The sequence below is a fragment of the Podarcis bocagei genome (assembly GCF_964188305.1).
Source record: "Podarcis bocagei genome assembly, chromosome: 5".
Taxonomy (NCBI): Eukaryota; Metazoa; Chordata; class Lepidosauria; order Squamata; family Lacertidae; genus Podarcis; species Podarcis bocagei.
Window position 1 is genome coordinate 63,220,063 of NC_138129.1, and position 19,087 is coordinate 63,239,149.

The following is a 19,087-nucleotide window of genomic DNA, read 5'->3' on the forward strand; positions in this document are numbered from 1 at the left end:
AGACTTTCCAGGTGGCAACAAAGCTGACAAAAGTGAAATTGCCAACGGTAGTTGTGCTGAAATATTAAGAGACTTTTTATACCTCTCTTCATACTGGGAAAAGCAAAAATGCTTTATGGTTGGAAGAAGTGACAGAAAGAAGACAAGGGGAAATGACAGCAATGACCATTGTTTATATTCCTCACGAACAGCAAGATGAAAATGCTACAAACATTTAGCTCTGAATTGGGGAGAGGGACAGTGATGTAAGTGTTCCTAGGGAACAATATTCTTATTCTGTTGAAGGAGGTGAGCCAAGACACTTAAGCTCCAGAGAACCTTTAACACAGGAAGCTATTTATCATAACAAGCTTGGTTGAGACTGCTCCCCATACTGAACCAATTAGAGTAGCTTATTTCGTCATACTTCATAACTTGCAATGATAGGTTTCCAAGCCTGGCACAGTGCAGTAATTGAATTTTGATCAAACACACATGGCCCATAACCCACTATGTGAAACTTTCAGAGCAGTTCGCAGCTTTTAAATATCCAGTCAACTTGTTGCCAAAAGTACAGGATGTACTTGATGCAAGGGAGGGAGAGAATGAATGAGCTGGAACTTGGTACATCTGTAAAACAACATTTTTTTGTCTGACTTTTCCTCTTGCTTTTAAAGAGCAGTCAGGAAAGGGATGCTGAATCTGAGGTCATTTCTTCCTGCCTTTACTTTTATGTTCGCACATGCGCTTTTCAGAGTTTTTATGCAATTTGTATTAAGTCCATTGTGCAGTAATTCATGATGCATTTTCCATAATTTATGTCCATTGTTTATTCTTATTTAACAAAATAATTTAAAAGGAAAGTCACTGTCCTATTCTTGTCGGGGCTATGGTTATTGTCAAAACCATGGCCTGTGTATGATGAAGCTGTCTTCTGCTTTTTGGCATGGGCAGAGACGACGAGACAACTGATGACACAGATGCTTCCATCAAATCATGTCCTTTGAAGGCAGACCCCTTCCATTAGTTATTGTTCAGCTGAACTCTGGAAGAAATCAAAGTATTAAATGATTAATTCCTGTCAGTGGGAAAGCATGAGTGGTTCCATAGCTTCCATGAATGAAAGACAGTTTGTGAAGCTGCCTCTTGTCCCACAGGAACCCAGAGCACAATAGTAGCCTCTTGAGTCCCCTTTGCAACAGCACAGTCAAACACACATCCCCCTCAAAGCTGCCCCCCATTTGCAGCAAGAATGGAGCTTGGATTTTCTTAACTTTTGTTCTCCTTTCTGCTCCCTTTCATAGGACTAAATTTCTATACGGCTGGTTATAGGATAGACATGAGCTGCATCTTCTCTTCCAACCACATCTTTTATCTATGTTCATTCCCAGTGCTTGTCATCAGGATACTACTGTAGGACACAGCTGCTGCTGGAGCCCCATGGGTGGCAGCTAGGTTAGCTGACTTCTCAGCTTCTTCCTCTTTGCTCTACATCAGTCTATAGCTTAAAGCAGGGATAACCACTGTGGTGTCTCCAGATATTGCTGGACTCTAGTGAGCATGACCAATGGCCAGGGATGACATGAGCTGTAGTCTGGTAACATCTGGAGGTACATGCTGACAAACTCTGACTTAAAGTATAGCTAAGCACATTAAACTATTGCATACCCTAGAGATAAACACCAGTAGCAGCAAAATGCATATGTGAGCTAGTAGACAGCTGTAAATCACCTACTTCTTGTCACCTGGTTGTGAACCAGCAAGGAAATAAACACATTTCAATGGCAAAATTTTATACACTGGAAAACAATGCAAATGAATGGTATCCTTGGTACGATTTGTAATTGCAGGACACAAATACATTCTGATCGCTTGAAGTTGCAAACTTGCATGCCTGCAAACTTACAATACAGACGTTTAATATGGAAATCATTGAATATGATCCTGAGAAATATCTGTCGGCTGTTTTCAACTTTATTCGGAAACCACATGGCACCAACTGAGCCAAAGAACTCACTGACTTAGCACAAATGAGCAAATGTGTGGGTTCCTGGTGAAATCAGTCACTGTGCTCCTCCCCAGTCATTTTGCTCCTGCCATAAGCTGCGGTCTGGCTTAGGGTGCCATCTGAACCTGGGCTCATGATTTAGCTCTCCCCGACAAACCATGAGCTGTAAAAACCATAGGACAAACCTTAGTTTCAGTTTGTGATTTGTCTAGAGACAGCTAAGTCATGAGCTTGAGTTTGAATGCTAAGCCAAACCACAGCTTAGCACAGCAGCAAAACAAGTAGGGAGGAACAAAGTGGCCATGATCTCTTCCCTGGGAGCTGGCACATTTTTATAAAGCCATGCTTTGCCGTAACATGATATGTGAACCAGACCACCGGGTGGTACATGAGTCCCATGTGTGTTTTCAAGCCTTCTCCCTATTTCATATAAAATGTGCCTTTTCTCAGTGCATAAGACAGACCTGTCAGGAACATAGGATGTCACTCTAGAAAACTAGAATTTTTATGGCTAGTTTGCTTCAGTTGTCCCATGCGCCTGTTTGAGGGTAAAGGTACCACGAGGATATGAAGGTTAGCGGTACCAGCATGCTCAGTTAAAGGATCTCAGGTGACTTGGGTGGCAAGGATACCTGCTTGAGATCTTTAACTGACAAACTTTCCTTGAGAGCTGCTGCCAGAGTAGACAATATTTGTGAAGATGAACCAATGCCAGTTCATCTATATGCCAGTTTCACGCATATAAACAGCTCCATTTGTGATTGCAGAAAATATATATAGGGTTTGAAGGTCTAGAGGCAGCCAAGTCATGAGCCCTTTCAGTTGCCACACATATACATGTGTTGGAGTGAAAGCCAGGGTATTGGCATATTAATTATGAAACTAAATCAAATTCAGAGCACAGCCGTTTTCCATGCTATTTCTTAATTTTACTTTTGCTAGTGGGAAAACTTAAAAATGAACATGATCCCAATTTGATTGCTGTGTTACTGAACAATTCAGTTGCAGATTTAAAGTACATGTTGCAAACTTCTTCAAAATGGGATTTATATAGTAATTATACTAATGGAAGATAATCTTTGAAATTGTTGAATAGTCTAGAAACTTGATGCATCAACACAGCAGCAGACAATACTATATAGGCTTTCCTTGTAGGCTAAACACAGACAGGATCAGTGCTGAGTTTATAACCTGACCTTTGCAATGCACTTGTTTCAATAGGCATAAGGTATTTGGTTATGGGGTTTGGCTCCACCTACAGGAAAGAGGAGGCAAAATGTGGGGTAACTAAACATTGCTTTTGCCAAAAACTGCATCTTGCTGTATTTTCAAGTGAGATCCACCAATATTGGCTTGGTTCACTGTGGAGAAGGTAATGAACAGCCTCCTCTGCCACTGTTAAGAAGAGAATCACATCGTTTCTACCTTCTGCAAACCACAACACAAATGAGAGTTTGGAGTCTTTGCACTGAGGGGAAGTTGCATGTGAATGGTGAATGCAGTTTTGAACACTAAAAAGAGATACTCTTGCATTAGTTACAAAATTCCCTAGAATTTGTAGGGGGTTGGTTACAAAAAGATCATGGAACTGTGCAGTTATTCTGGTTTTCTGTTACATGACAAGAAACAAGCATTCGACTCCTCTGTGCCATGCATACTTCATTTTACAAGAGTAATAGTTATTAATCAATTAATGAATTTTTAACATACCCAAATCAAGGCACTTACTGGCATGTTTAAGGGTAAATTTGTGGTTTTCTGAATGTCTCATTAGAAATACTCAGTCTGGTAAGTCTTGCTCCATAATAATCTATGATGTAACTAGAGCCATCAGAAGGTCCTACGATCTAAAAGAGAATGCATTACAATATATATATATATTTAAAATCATTTTGAACAAAAATAAAACAAAATACGATTTTGAACAGTATATATGAAAAAGAATCTATTAAAACCATTACCCTAGCCCAGCAAGACATAAAACCTCTAATTAGAGCTAAAACTACTTATTAGAGCTTATTATTCCAAAACAAATATGACTGGAATTCTCTTTTAAATGTTTGTTGGGTGACTCATTTATATGCTCTCCCTGCCCAGAACCCAAGAATGTTTACAGGCAGTCACCCATCCAGGCACTAACCAGACTGAGACCTCCTTAGTTTCAGTCAGGTGGTGGGCGCATGAATCTTTAGGTGCAGCTGGGACTTAGAAGCAAACAAAAGCCACAAGATTCCTACAGGAGAATATGCAGTAGCATGTATAAATTGTTATAACACTGCTGACATTTTCTGAAGTTTCAACAATAGGGTGGAAATCACACTACCTTTACATGTGAAGACTGACACATATATTTCCACAAACATCTGTGTTTAGGAAATTCAGAAACACTGTTTTGTGTTTAAAAGAACCAGCTCTTCAAGTGTCAAGCACAATCAAATGTTTTTACTAAGCAACAGTTTCAGCAACCATTTAAGGACATTTAGGAAGTAAATACATAGTGCCAAAATAATCTGGAAACATTCCCTTTGGTAAACATCCTTCTCATCCTCAACTTTCTTTAATTTAATATAAAAGCTGACCTAACTGAAAATCCGATCTTTGCATTAAAATGTTTAATTGGCAGGTGTTTACAATTCATCCCAGAAACCTCACAAATTCATTTATGATGGCAACATGGAATTTCAAGCACATTGTTGTAATGGATTGAGTTCAGTATTATATAGGATAGGCTCATAATTACAGTTCCCCCTCCCATGCTGTGAAATTATGTTCTAGCAGTTTTAATGTCACATCAGTTTTACCTAAGTGCTAACATAGCTGAACAGAGAAGCTGAGAGGAGCCTGAATGGGGACATTTAAATCAGGGAGTTTAATGTCTGTACTTCTATATTGTATAAAACTTCCACAAACATGTATTTCTTCCTTTGTAATGGCAAACTGAGAAAAGTGTCAATACATGAAATTATTCTGCCAAAACTCCTCTTGAATCCATGAGTATTATATTTCTGGCGTACAATAATTTTAAACCTTTAAGGTTATTTTTAATCATTAGCTGGCAGGTCCAAAACTCATCTATTCTAAGCCCCACTGCTAAAAAAACCAAACCCCACAAACCCTTCCTGTATTTTCAGCCAGAGAACTGTAATCGCTGGCAGTTAACGTCCAAAAATTAATAACATACCTTCCAAGTGTCAGAAACAGAGTGGAAATGTCTGTAACTATGCTTCATAGCAACTTAATTGTTTGGTCCTGAAGTTTAAGTTCTGACACCCCAGGATTCCTTACAGCTATACCTACCCTACTAGTATTACACCTCTATGTTTTATGATATTGTGGTTCAAGAAGAGGTGTGGAATTTGAGGGGAGAGCAAATCCCTTCAAATGAATTGAAGTTGTTTCTATTTTAGCTGTAAGCCACCTTGAGTCCTTGTCAGGAAAAAAAGGCAAAGTATATATATTAAAATAATAGTATTATAATACGTTGTTTGTCTTAAAAAATTTAACAACATGGGTGGACCTGGTTGGTTTTTGAACTTATTTTCTGGGTTCTGGGGGGCTGTACAGGAGCAGATCATATGAACGAAAGTTTGGTTCCAGTAAACCATGATTATTATTATGCCTAGGTCAAATATTTTAATGAGAAAGCATAATTGGATACAGGGATAATTCTTCCTACAATTCTAACTTTGAGATAAACACTGTGATGGGCCCTATATCTTCCTTTGAAGATATGAGTCTGGATGGTTGACAGCTCTCTGATAGCAGCACCAACGGGACTGCAGATGAGCAAATTATGGTTCTCCCAATTCTAATTAAAAACAAGGAAACAGAGAGGATTTATCACTGTGATCCATTCAAATCTGTGCTGGAACAATACAGATTTTTTTGTTTAATTGGGACTGGAATAAAATATTACTTCCAAAATATTACTTCCATTCTTTTGGGGTACCTTTTGATTGTACAAGTTTCCTGTTCAGAGTTTAAGAGTTACCTCTTTCTCTGTTAATTAAACCAGGAAGCAACTGTTCAAGGAAAAGTGCCCCAGTTACAAACTATGGCATGAAAGGGGAGTGTAAGATATGAACTGGGTACTCAAGTTTGTAGTGAGTGATGTCTTCACCCATTTTCCACTAATTGCCCACGTGTGTGCCTTTGTACTATATGCTTGTTACATTACAAGATTATTTTTATGTTAACGAATGTTTTCTTCCCTGTTTAGAGATAGAAGCCTTTGTTTGGGGCAATTAGTTTGAGAAAGGAGAGTACAATCTTAGCTAGAAACCAGGTGGTTTCAAGGATCTTCTTCCAGGCTTGGGCAGAATTTATAACATAGTTCTGATAAGGAAAGCTGAAAGACTCAGAGTTGAAAGTAAAGGAAGAGGCACAAATTTTAAATATTGGGTCAAGGCCTAAAGTAATTAAAGAGTAATTTTAATGAGCAAAGTATTCGGATTGTGTCAGGAGATTTGAAATGAGAGGGGTTCTATTATTAGTGAAACCCATAAAGAAGTGGACTTTACCAAGGATGGGGCCTCTCTCTCTCTCTCTCTCTCTCTCTCTCTCTCTCCCTCTCTCTCTCTCTCTCTCCTGTTAGTTTCTTACATTTAACTTAATTGGCATCCCCCTCCTCAACAGCACATTCCCTGCAGGCATGCTAGCTTGGTGGTGTGGGGAGATGGAGAGTAGGTTGTCTGTTTGCTAAGATGAGGAAATGTGCTTCCAGGAGTAGCTTCATAGTTTTTCTAGGGTTTTTCCTTTTACATTCTATTTTTTATTTTCCCTAAACCTTATGAATTATTTTAGCTCAATATTTCCAACAGAAACCAGTAGCCCTCACCATAGCAATTCTTGTAGATATAAACCTTTGCTTAATATTTTCCAAATTTAAAGTCATTTATTTACTCATTATTCCTTAAAGCCCTTAATTCTATCTCAATATTTGGGAAACACATATCTATGTATTATACATTTAATCTACTTGCTTTAAAATCTTAAGTAACTTTTTGTATATTGTTTCAGAATACCTTTGTAATAAAGTGAAACTTTCCTACTGTTTTTGAGTTAGCTAGACTGCAGCGAGGGTGTTAGGATAACTGCTTTCTTATATTTTATTTTTCATTTATAATTTCTTGTTTTAATACAAACACTTCCTATTTCTTCTCTTCAGCATTTGTAGTAGCCCCATTATTACATCTATTGTAGTATGATCACTTTTATTCATATCATGCTTTTGCCATTTTAAATGGATATTTACAATTTCTCACAATGTTCCAGTTATTTAGTCTTAATACATTTTTAAATTTACTTTCTTTTTGTGTGGTTCTGGCTCTTCAGTCATATAGAAATATGCTCGGTGGAGCATATTAATAAAGATTGAATATAGAACCTATTATTCATACTTGCTATTACATGTCGACCAAGAGAGCATGATGTCAAGAAATAGTGAACATCAGTCAGATAGGTAAAGGTTAAGTCAACATTTTTAGCCGGCTGTTCAAGCTGAAATACATGGAGGCTAAATCAGCTCATATGATTTGGCAGTGCTTGGTTTAGATCACATAGCAAAACATGCATTTTGAGACTAGCAGATACTGTGGCTTTATCTTTGTGGTTCTCAACTATATACAGACAACTCCCTATTTATGCAGGGGTTGCATTCCAAGGCACTGTGCGTGTTGGCGGGATGCAAGTAAGTCCGCCCTATCCCCTTCCAGTGCTGAAAATGGTGTGCGCATCAGCAGTTGCGCATGGCTTGAATGTGTGCAAATGGGAGAGTTGCCTGTATGTAACATAGGTTATAAGTAAAAATTAGGTGACATGGGTCTATAAGCTGACTAATACTACAACAATGGAAAGCAAAGTCCTCCCAGTTATGGAAGATTGGCCTCAGAATATAATAATCTGAATATGTAGTCTTGAATAAATAAAAGAAATCTGAAATCTAGGAACCTCTCTCACACTTTTCTGGACTGCCAAGCCTCATATATTTTATTAGTGTTTTTCCCTCCTCTGCACCCGCCTCCCAAATGATTTCACTTTTCCCAGCAGTGACTAAGGTATGGAAAAATTGTGTTCCAGGGGCCTCTTTCAGAAATGATACAAATATTTCATTGTTATATAACTCCTACTATTCAAAAATAAATTAAATGTTAATAAACTAGAGCTGCTGGAATAAAAAAAAAAGTAAAACACATTCTTTAAAAAATAGAACAGCCCTATAGCAAACTGCTTTTGAAACTGAGGAAAGTTTTAAAAGCAGTTATTGACATGGCATGAGAATCAGCTGTTCAGATGGGGGGAAAGGAGAATTCTGCTGGGCTAGCACAAGTCCCTTGCGGAAATCTAAGTAGCTTTTTGGATCCTAGCCAATGTCTTTTATTCTGATGTTGCAAGCTTACCTGCATTGAAATCAGAATGAAGTCTATTAAACTACCGATTCCACAAAATCCTACTGTGCAGAACTTTAATAAACCTGTGAATTAAGTGACAATCATACATTGAAGAGCATAAAAAGGTTTAGAGTGTTAGTTTTTAGACAACGATATATTTTCCTTCATAAAACATCTTTCAATTCCTTAGAAGCCCTTGAGTGTTATCCTGAAGAAGAATATGTGTAGCCAAGAAGTCATTTTTCAGTGCTTACTTTACACATACACCCCACCCCACCCAAATAGAATTTTTGTAGGGAGAGATGTGGCTTTGACTGGTACACTACAATTAGCAAAATACGGTGGGTAACTTGGAATGGCCACAAAGAAACACAGGGTGATCTCCAACTAAGTAAAGAGTTAGACCCATTGAAATCAATAGACTTAAGTGACTTAAATTCATTGATGTTAATTGGTCTACTCCAAGTATGACAGTAGATATCACCCCCAGGCTGTAAATTTAGACAGCTACATGTAAATGACTTCAGTACAGAAAGTATAAGGGGGAAAGAAAACCCTCTAAATTAGCCGCTCTGAGCCCGGCCTTGGCTGGGGAGGGCGGGGTATAAATAAAAATTATTATTATTATTATTATTATTATTATTATTATTAAACTGATTGGTAGGGACTTGCTCCCTGATATTATGGAAGATGGCTGTTGAGAATTTTATATTTATCTAATGCTAGGAGTCCGTTTGATGCTATGGCCAGGTCCCTGTCCAAACAGCTTCCAATCCAAGACAAAAGTGATAAAAAAAGAACAGTGTTAATATAGTAGCAATGTTGTTGCAATTTAGGAAAGATTCGGAACAAACTACATTTGCTTACATGGGAGAGCAGAATGTTTGTAAGCATTGTAATAATACACTGGAGTCCCAGAACTGTCTATTTGTCTAACATGAAGAAGAATGACAGACTTAATGGGTTGTTATTCCATTGGGGAAAACCAAAATGACACTCTATAATATGAATGGGTTTCACTCCAAATGGGTACATGAGGATTGCTACACTTATAAAAATATGGGCAAATAAATAATTAAAACATCTTTAGCCAAGCATATAAAAGCACAGGCACCACTCCTGCCAACAGTGTCTCAAAACAGCAAGGCCAGCTACTACCAAAATATTTACTGGCAACAGGGAAAAAATGCAAAAATAACAGAAAAGCAACATGTGCCAATTCTTTAAAAGATACTTGTCTTCTACCTCTATAGCACTTTCTGCTGAGGCAACAGTCAGGGAAGTCTTCCTGTAGAGCTGCTTACATTTTAGGGACCTGACGGGCGCCTTATATGCCCAAGTACTGATGTCTGGCAGTACATTTCATGCCAAGACAGAAAAGCTTTTCTAATGTGGAGTCATTTTGTGAAGACAAAAACCATGATAAAATGGCTCTAAGAGATTTTTTTATGATTCCACACAAGTTAATATCTCTGAAATGTCTACTAACCTATTTTCTAAGCCTATGTTCACATGTGAATGAATTCTGTTTTTAAATAAACGTTTCTTGGACTGATAGATATTTTCCTAGATCCTTCTCAGTTTTGTTGTGTATGTTTGATAGGGTGCTGCCAATCATTTTGATTGCTGGTATCAATTGGGACAACACTGATTTATCCTGACTTCATCTCAAGCCATGAAGAATCCTAGAAGGAACAAACACAAACACACACACACTTGTTCCATCAACTCCTTTTAATTCCTTAACCTTAGTGAAGCATATGAGTGGGTGTTGTCAATCACATTGGCTGTTTTTGTTGTCTTTTACCCTGATTCTTTTCAAAAGTCCTATTTATTTGGATAAATGAGTATACAACCATAGCCTCAACACACTAAACTCAGTGGCATTTACTCCTCAGCAAGCATGCATAGTATCAGGCAGCTTGTTATACTAAAAACATGATTATTTTTTTACCAAGTTATGAATGTTTTCAGACAAAGCCTAAGCCAAATGACTTCTACCAGATCACATTGAGGATCAAATACCAACTCATGTTTCTTAGTAACCACAGTATTAAGACTGTGGAATACTCTGATTTTACAGGGTATACAGCCAAGAAGGGTATCAAAATGACAAAAGTAGTTTAAATTTGGGAGCAGGGAAGAAAGGAGACAAGAAAGAGTATATTTAAAGCTATGTGATTAATGTAGATCCCTATGAGGATTATAGGCAAGATTGAGGGGCATATCATGTGAGTAAGTTTTCAGTGTGGTCAAGGGCAGGACAGACTAAGGGGCTAATGCCTGACTGAGAATTCTCTTAAGAAAGGCTGCTGAGGGCAAGAGGAAAAAGCCCAAGCATTTATTAAGTTCTCTTTTTGCTCTTTGATACACAGATGCCTAGGAAGCAGGCATGGCTTGTAAACATGGAATTCAATGGAGAAGCTTCACAATGTGATCTGAAATGGCAGGCTTGTGAAAAATATTTACTTTTAAAATATGGTGGTTGACTTGACTAGCCTACCAACTGAATTTTAATGCTTATTCATCATATACATGGCATAAATTTAGGTCACAAATTGTACTTATCATTACTTCACATTCTAGCTGTGATCAAAAATACACATACATCATAATCTTCAGTGTAATCATCTTTGTTTGCAGTATGAATGGCACCTGCTCTTAATACTGCCTTGATGCATAGTGAGCCATAGCGGTGGCCTAATACTAAGAAGATAAATCACTCACCTAATGCAGGATACCCTAGATAAAACCTATCTGCTCCCAGCCATCCAAGAAATAAAGACAGAGCCACTGCTACTTTGTAGGAGTAACCATTTCTAGAAACAGGAGAGAAATGTGGATGAAAACAATCTGTTAAATCAAACCACCTTGCCCCAGTGAGCAATCTGACCGCTAAATTCTGAACTAGCTGAAGTTTCTGAGCTGTCCTCAGAGGCAGCCCCCCTCCCTATAAAATCTAACCTATATGTCATCAGAGATAGACAACAGAAGTTAGGCTACCTCTACCAAGATAAGGGTGCATTTGGGCCAGCAGCCGAAGCTGATGGAAGGCACTCCATGCCACTGAGGCCACCTGAGCCTCAAGGAACAGCAATGGAAGCTGTTCTACCTGCTCCTTCAGAGAGAGTGTAACCCCATCAAGAGCAGGCAACCTCTCATACATCCAGTCTAAGGAGTCACCCACTTAGCAGTGTCTAAGTCTCTGGATTGAGCTCCAGTTTCTTGGCTCTCATCCAGTCCATTAACAAGGCAAGACCTTAGTCCAGCACATCCACTGCCACACCTGCAAATGTAAAGGAGAAGTAGAGCTGTGGGTTCTTAGCATATTGCTCACAACATACTCCAAACCTCTGGACGACCCCACTCAGTAGTTTCATGTATACGTTAAAACAGCATGGGGGATAAAATCAAACCCTAAGGACCGCAAAATGAAGCATCCACAGAGCCAAACAACGCTCTCCAAGCATCACCCTCTGAGAACAACCATCCAAGTAGGACTGGAACCACCACAAAACAGTGCCACCCACTCACAACGTAGACAGCCACTCCAGAAGGATACCATGGTTGATGGTATTGAAAGTCACTGAGAAGTAAAGGAGAATAAACAGGGACATATTTTCCCTGTCTCTCCCCTGACAGAGGTAATCATACAAGGCGACCCAAGCAGTTTCTGTGCCAAAACTGGGCCTGAACTTCTTAGATGTGAAGCAGTTTTACTACAATTTCTTAAAACTGACGTGTTACTCCTCTACACTCCTGTCATAGAGCTGAGAAGGAAGAGGGCTAAATCACACTTCAGACTAAGGAGGTGGCTGAAGTATATGAACAATTTTATAATTAATTTAGCCAAGCTTTACAACAAGTGGTGGCATTATATATTGAACAAAAATATTCACTTACACGTTTCGACACTCTATAGGCTTGTAAAATCCAATTTCCTTTCCAGTAAATTGGGTTTCATTCCCAAAGAAATTCTTGCAAGTAATATTTGGTGCTGGAAGACAGCCGACTGCGGGCAAAAAAAAAAAGCATTCTGCACTAAACTCCAGGGAAAGGCCTCCAGGGAAAGAACAAGTGAAATAAATATATGCATGTTTTTATCAAGACAGCTAATACTACACATAGAAGAATGCAACTGTACTACAGATTTAATATAAAATATTTTCTGGAAAAAGTGGAAATATACAAGTTAAGTTTTCTGAATTAACATTATAAAGTAATGACTAGCATGATAAAATAGTTGAACAAATTTCTTTGCACCTATGACACTAGACTATCAAGGTGCATAGAAGGTTGTGGACCAAAGATGTTGACATACCGCTGTAAATAAATACACCAATTATGCATTCAATTATAAATTGTGCCATACGCAGTGTTACTGATCACCACTATACATGATCAATATGGGGTGCGGGAACTAGTGTTTATCATGAACAGCATTTAGTCAAATAATATGCACCAGTAGCTAGACTAAAAGCATTCTATTGCCATACTCCTTACCATATGCAGTGTGATTTGTACAGTTCAAAGGTTCTTGTGTTTCATTGTCTATTTTAGGATCTTCACAAATATATGTTTGAACAATTAAGGAAAACAAATATAAACTGAGCTCCCATGTTAAGTGTTCAACAATAACAACACAGTAAATTACGATAAATTGTTTTATCTGCCTAAGATTTTACAGGCGGAAGTGGCCTGTTTTCCTTCTTATTACTAATATTTTGGGTATATAAACATATAAACTTTGCATTTGAAAAACGAAGTGCTTAACTAGGCTTTACAAGAGACACAGAGTTACCTGGTATTTATCTATCTCTTCCTAATAATGTGAGACAAACAAAATGGAAGAGATCAGACAATCATATAATGGTTTAAATAAGCCAAAATCTGAGGAAGATTTTTGCTTATACCCAGACAGCCCTTTGTATGAACTATAATTAAACCTATTCAGTATAGTTTCCCGTTTTATCCAATCCAGCAAATAGCAGTTAGCAGTTTCATAACAAATTAAGATGCTATTAAACTATGGTTTAAAAATATGTTATTTAAAACATAGTTTAACATCCTGGCTTTCTTGCTCTGCTAAAACAATTAAATGTTGTACTTTTATCCACAACAAAATATGACCCAGGAGCCTCAGATAGGCGGCCCAATTGTTTAGAACAGGTGTGGGGAACCTGTGAATCTCTAGATGTTGCTAGACCATCCCTGACCACTGGCTGTGCTGGCTGAGGCTAACAGGAGTTGGAGTCCAACAACATCTGAAAAGCCAAACTCTCCATTCGTGAACTAGACTTTTTTCTGCTTAATTTTATTAGCATTCCTTTAGTCCAACACATCACAGATTCAAATAAAGTGATTTTACTACATGTTACCCCAAAACCATTTCAAAGACACATTAGCACAGCGACAGACAAAAGAGGAGTCACTACTCTTAGCCCTTCCCCTACTTAGGGGTCCTTTACCTTTTACTTAGGTTAAATATTTTTTCTACACCTGTTCACTGCCTGATGTCAGATAGCCTTGCTTGATGAGGTCACTTCATGAGGTTTAAACATGTATTTCCCCCCATATCTTGCCACTTTGCAGCTGCCACTTTGTTGTGTATGGCAGAGCTACTGTGCCCCTTAAGACTACAAAAGATTCAACAGGTGTAGCTTCTGCCCAGCATGCAGCTGAAGTGGTTCGAAGGCCTCACCGGGTGTTTGAAATCACAGGAGCTCTGCCGGGAAAAGGGGCAGCCCCACGGCCCTCCCCAACCCATTGCAAGGCCCATCACCACGGCAACCAGGCGCTGCTGGGTGCCCTTCTGCACAGCTTCAGGATATTGGCCGACTCTCAGGTCTTCGCACTTCAGAGAAGAGTCGCCGCCCGCCGCGCCCTGCGCCGCGAGACAAGCCAAGCACAAGGTTCCCAAGGACCAGAGCGCGATCACGCCGCCTTTTTTCCTCTTGTTCCCTGACAGCGGCATCTCCTGCCAGGCGGCCATGTTGGAAAACGAGCCCCCTGGTCAGCTGACGTTTTCGCCCTATCTAGTAGCGTCGACGCTTCTCCCGAAGGGCCAGCGGGCCTCGAAATGGGGCGGAAGAAGCGACGCTGTTCTTTCAGGGAAGCCTTCATTTTCCCATAGCAAAGATGGCTCCCGTTCCTTATAATTTCCAATGCGGTTGAAGGCAGAAAGCGCCCGCTTTCCTCCCAGGTAAACGGACAGGCGGCGAAAAGGGAAGCTGGGTGCCTTTTGCAAAGATGGATGCTTTCCTAACAAAGCTGCGAGAGGAAGCTCGGCTGCCCTTACTTAAGATGGATCCTTTTGAAGCGCGGAAACTTGACTAAAGTGTTCAGCCCCGTCCCAATCTCAAAACGAAAGCGCGTGCGGTGGTCAGAGGTTGATAGGATCATAAAATAAAGGTGAATGTAGAGTATGAACAAAGGATAAAGCCAAGCTCACAAATTAATGCCTGTGTCATGTTATTTATTCAACTTATATCCCACCCTTCCTCCCGAACAGGGTTTCCCAAACTTGGGTCTCAAGCTGGTTTTTTGGACTACAACTACCATCATCCCTGGGTGCTGGTCCTGCTAGCTAGGGATGATGGGAGTTGTAGTCCAAAAACATCTGGCGACCCAGTTTAGGAAACCCTGCTCCCGAAGAAGCCCAGGGAGGCATAGAATCCCTTCCGATCTCGTTGATAGGTTCCTCTCGCTTCCATCCACAGTCGCAACTTCTAAAGGCTGCATAAAATAAAATAAAAAGCTAACGGGGTTCTGGGGTCTTTCACCGAAATTAAGCAGTTTCACACGCACACGCAAAACGGATATTTGTATATCATAATAAGAAAAAGCTTCACCTGCTGAAAATTTCTGTTAGGTATTTTTTAGGTCCAAAGGGGTGAAGAGGTTCACTGGCAACAGAGATTGGTAAGCATGCATTTAAATGTTTTAAACTAATTTTATAGAATAGAGTATTGTGTGGTAACTAAGGTTGCAGTCCTAACCATGTCTATTCAGAAGTAAGCCCTACTGAATTCAATGGGGCTTTCTCAAAGGTAAGTAAATTTAGGATTGCAACCCCACTTCCCTGCTTCTGGTTTCACTGCCACTGGAGGCTCAGGTGCTACGGACCCTTTTAGACCGAGATGACTTGCCACCGTACTCCATGCTCTACCAGATTGGATTGTGTCCATGTGCTCTACCTGGGGTTGCCCTGGTGAAGGGCAGGTAATAAATAACAGCAAAACAATACTTTGCTAAGAAGATTCTTATAACTAACGTGAACTATCCTGGAGCTGAGAATGCATCTCTGAGACACTTGGTTGCCTGCAACTTCATTATTTCCTGTCCGTTTAGGAAAAGTTTAAAAACTATTTATCCCGAGTTCTAATAATAAGTAAAAGCCAAATATGACTTGTGTTTGTTTTTTTCAACTTAAAAAACCCATAAACTGACTCATGATTTCTTCATGCTTGGGGCTGAGCATATTGCTGGTTTCATAAACAGCTACTGCTAAACCAGCTGGATTCTCTTTCGCCACTGCCGCGTATTCACACGTGTCGGGAATTAATGGCGCGCTGGCGCCTCTCGCTTATCTCCCCTTCATCTTGCTTCTCTTTCACGCCCCCCTCAACCCCTGGATTATTTCCTTCTATGTCTCTCCCCACTTCTTTATGTGCCTTCCCCGGTGCCTTCCCCGCGGCCCTTGGGCTTGTTGGTTCACACCGCGCGGAAATCAAGCGGGGCGAAACCTCGCCGCCTGCTGCCTGCCGCTCTCTCTGCCTTCCTTCCCCTCCAGATGCGGACTCTCCCGGCGTTGGTTTCCTTGCCTAAGGCACGGCTCCCCCTTGCTGCCAGCTTCCTGTGTTGCAGGTGAGGCGCGGCTCCAATCCAGGCTCTCGCTTCCGCCCAGGTAAGAGCGAGTGGAAGATCCGAAAGAGGCAGCCGTGGCAGAGCTCTCCTCCCCCCGCAGAGACCAGGTAAGAGGGGGTCCAGGAACAGGCGACCCTCTCCTCGCCCCCTGTCATTTGCGGGAAAGAGAAGCAGCGCGCAGCCGCTGGAAAAGCAACCGGCGGGGCATTTACAGGGCGCCCTCCACTTACTTCCTGGATGTTTCTAAGTTTCGTCGAAAACACTTGTCGCACTTCGGGCTGGGCTGCTTTGCAGAGCCCTGAGCTGGGATTTAAATCTCTGTGGGGTTTGTTCCCAGTTTGTTCCCAGTTTGTTCCTTCTAATTATCCAAGGCTAAAAATATTTAATAACAACAATAAAAAAGATGGAAATTCTAATTTTAACTGCAAGCTTCCACACCTACTGGACTTCCTTGTTTTGGCCGTGGCGAGGGGTTTTGATTATTGCATGGTGGTGGCCGCTTTGGGAGTTGTCCTGTTTAAAGTTTGAACATAAACAGTTTAAAACCTAAGAAAGGGTGGAGGAGAAGCGGTGAAAAGCTATTTTCGGCCTGGTTGTAGCTCTCAGTCATGGTGCAACAGGTCCCACACCTTGGCCCCTGACTAGCTGCTGCACCGCACCTTGCTTGAGTAGTTCCTGCCTCTCCACATCTTTACACAGCCTCTCTGGTGGGGCTTGTGAGGCCACCCACAGGTTGAGAGTGGACACACCTGTACTGACCTCACACCACCTGTTTTTGAGGTCTAGCAGCCACCTCTGCTGGTGGAATTTGAGCTTCGTGCCTCTCTGAGGACAAGGTGCCCATCTTCCCTGTGCTGCACCACTGTCTACAGTGGGCAGTGGCAACAGCACCGACGTTGTCTTTCTACCTCTAGGGCTCAGAGAGTTGCCTGCCGATGGCAGTTGTGTCTCACTCTCCTGACAAAGTGAACAAGTGGAGCGGCAAGGAGCCTCCCCCCTTCTCTTTCTTGTTGACCCTTTTTGTGTTGCACCTTCCTCTAGTTGCCCCTTTCTCTGTGGCTGGTGGCACAGGGAGGGTTAGGTCCAGCAGGGCTTCCCAGGGTGAGCGCTGCTTCACATCTCCTGTCATTTGTGAACTGCCTTTGGGCAGCTTCGTGGAAGAGACTGGGCCAAGTGGGTCTGTCCAGAGAGAGAGAGAACCTAAGCTGTTGCTGCCTCTGCCTGCTCTTGGCAGTAAGCAGATAGGATTGGATGCAGCAGGCATGGCTCTGCCAAGACATTTGCCGCCTAAGGCAGAACAGCAAAGTGTGCCCTCCCGCAATCCATGCACATAATAGCCACAGCCTGTTAAGTTTATTTTGCCACTCAAGGCAGAACAATCCCAAAAACCCTTCTCACCTTCCCTGGCAATAAAATGCAATAGTAATAAATTAAATAATCATATGAAGCCTTTTTGTGACACCCCAAACCAGCTGCCTAATTCTGCTGCCAATGATAGGGCTGGCTGCTGTAGCACCACTTGGAAGAGTGCCAAAGCAGGGAGGCCAACAGTAATCCAATGTGAATTTAAGCTTGCATAATGGGAGAATATGGCAGGGGTGTAAATTTTTGAATTTGCTGGGTCCCTTTTATGTTTATGTGTAGCAGGAAGCTAAATAGCCACATGGATAATTCTTCTCAGCATTGTTTGTGTTATGCTAAATAATAATACATATTGGATAATGCATATTGTTTTGTGGCTGGGGAATTTTTTTTTCTTTTAAATGCTTTAGGCTGCAATCCTGACCCCTGTTGTCTAGAAGTAAGCCCCACTGAATTCAATAGGACTTGCGTATTAATGGATATGGTTAAGATTGTGCTGTTAGTGAAGAAACTGTATTTATCACAATAGTAATCCCCCCATGAACTCCAAACATTTTGATTGAATGTGGGATTTTAAGAAGCAGCTTTTGAGAATGGTTACAGGTATTATGTGCGTGTGTGACATCTTTGCTTCACAAAGAAACATGTTGACCTCAATTTAACTTGTACTTTTATTTTATGCAGATTATTTTGACTACTGCAGCACAGATAAGCCAACATGCCAGAAAATCCTGTTGCAGGTAGGCATCTCTGGAAAAGAATCTCTTGGTCAAATAATCAAATATTTCAAAGCAGGCGTTTAATGTGTGATGTTTTATGGAATCCCACAGATAAGCAGCAGGTGCTGCGGATTCTGGAGCGTCTGCTATTGAAGCTACACGAGAGAGGAGACACTTCACAGATCGATAATCTGGCTTTCCTGTACAATACACTCAAGAACCCCTTGTTTAATCATATGCTGACTCTTCAGCAGTCAATCAAGCAACTGAAAGAACAAGTAAGTTAAAGATTATGAAGTTTAGCAATGCTGGTGGTTATGTTTGAGGGATGAATTAATGAAATATTCATTGCTGACAATGTTGTTTTACACTATATATCTGCTTGGGGTGAATGCTGATCTTTTGTCACTTCTATGGTAAATTTGTCATCATTTTAATCTATCATGGATTTACTAAATCTTTCACTAATTGCCTTCAGACAATTACGTTCTATGTCTGGGTTTTCTGCCTCAAGCAGAGGGTTGGGTCCTGCCCTGGGCTCCTTTTACAGGAAGGGTGGGATAGAAATTCAGTAACTAAAATAGATAATAAATAGATGACCACAAGGCCCGCCCCCCACTCTGTGATTTGTTACTAATATTATACAAAGGTTTAACATCAGAGGTCAAACTTCCGGCTATCATGCCTTGAACCTAACATCTGAAGTTTTCCTAGAGGTTTTCCTACATTTGGCCACTCCTGAGATAAATAAGAAGCGCTCAATG

The 19,087-nt window shown here is 40.6% G+C and overlaps 2 protein-coding genes across 7 annotated transcripts in view; one reads left to right on the plus strand and one right to left on the minus strand.

The window, feature by feature from the left end:
• Nucleotides 1-153: 153 nt before the first annotated feature.
• Nucleotides 154-14,484, minus strand: TM2D1 (TM2 domain containing 1). The gene is made up of 7 exons (XM_081193912.1): nt 14,204-14,484; nt 12,880-12,949; nt 12,280-12,388; nt 11,104-11,195; nt 8,386-8,459; nt 3,716-3,834; nt 154-1,024 (listed from the first exon to the last, which is right to left on the minus strand). Exons 1-6 carry the CDS (start codon nt 14,366-14,368, stop codon nt 3,724-3,726), a joined length of 621 nt encoding a protein of 206 aa, XP_081050038.1. The 5' UTR covers nt 14,369-14,484; the 3' UTR covers nt 154-1,024; nt 3,716-3,723.
• Nucleotides 14,485-15,364: 880 nt separating this feature from the next.
• The window catches only part of PATJ (PATJ crumbs cell polarity complex component), a 153,613-nt gene continuing 149,890 nt past the window's right edge, over nt 15,365-19,087 (plus strand). For 3 of the 6 annotated variants that reach the window (XM_081193626.1, XM_081193628.1, XM_081193627.1), the window contains exons 1-3: nt 15,369-16,349; nt 18,289-18,344; nt 18,435-18,601. In XM_081193626.1, the coding sequence (XP_081049752.1) occupies nt 18,323-18,344; nt 18,435-18,601 (189 nt within the window). In that variant the 5' untranslated portion in view covers nt 15,369-16,349; nt 18,289-18,322. Of the gene's footprint in view, nt 16,350-18,288; nt 18,345-18,434; nt 18,602-19,087 lie in introns of all 6 variants that reach the window. The other 3 variants (XM_081193630.1, XM_081193629.1, XM_081193631.1) reach the window with 2 other exon arrangements.

Bases quoted from the DNA above. Each gene is read 5' to 3' on its own strand.
- TM2D1 (XM_081193912.1), bottom strand. From the start codon at position 14,368: ATGGCCGCCTGGCAGGAGATGCCGCTGTCAGGGAACAAGAGGAAAAAA. The intron at 12,950-14,203 runs CCTGAAGCTGTG...GTTCAAACATAT, and splicing joins ACCTGAGAGTCGGCCAATAT to ATTTGTGAAGATCCTAAAAT. The intron at 8,460-11,103 runs GTGAGTGATTTA...CTTAATTCACAG, and splicing joins TCTAGGGTATCCTGCATTAG to GTTTATTAAAGTTCTGCACA.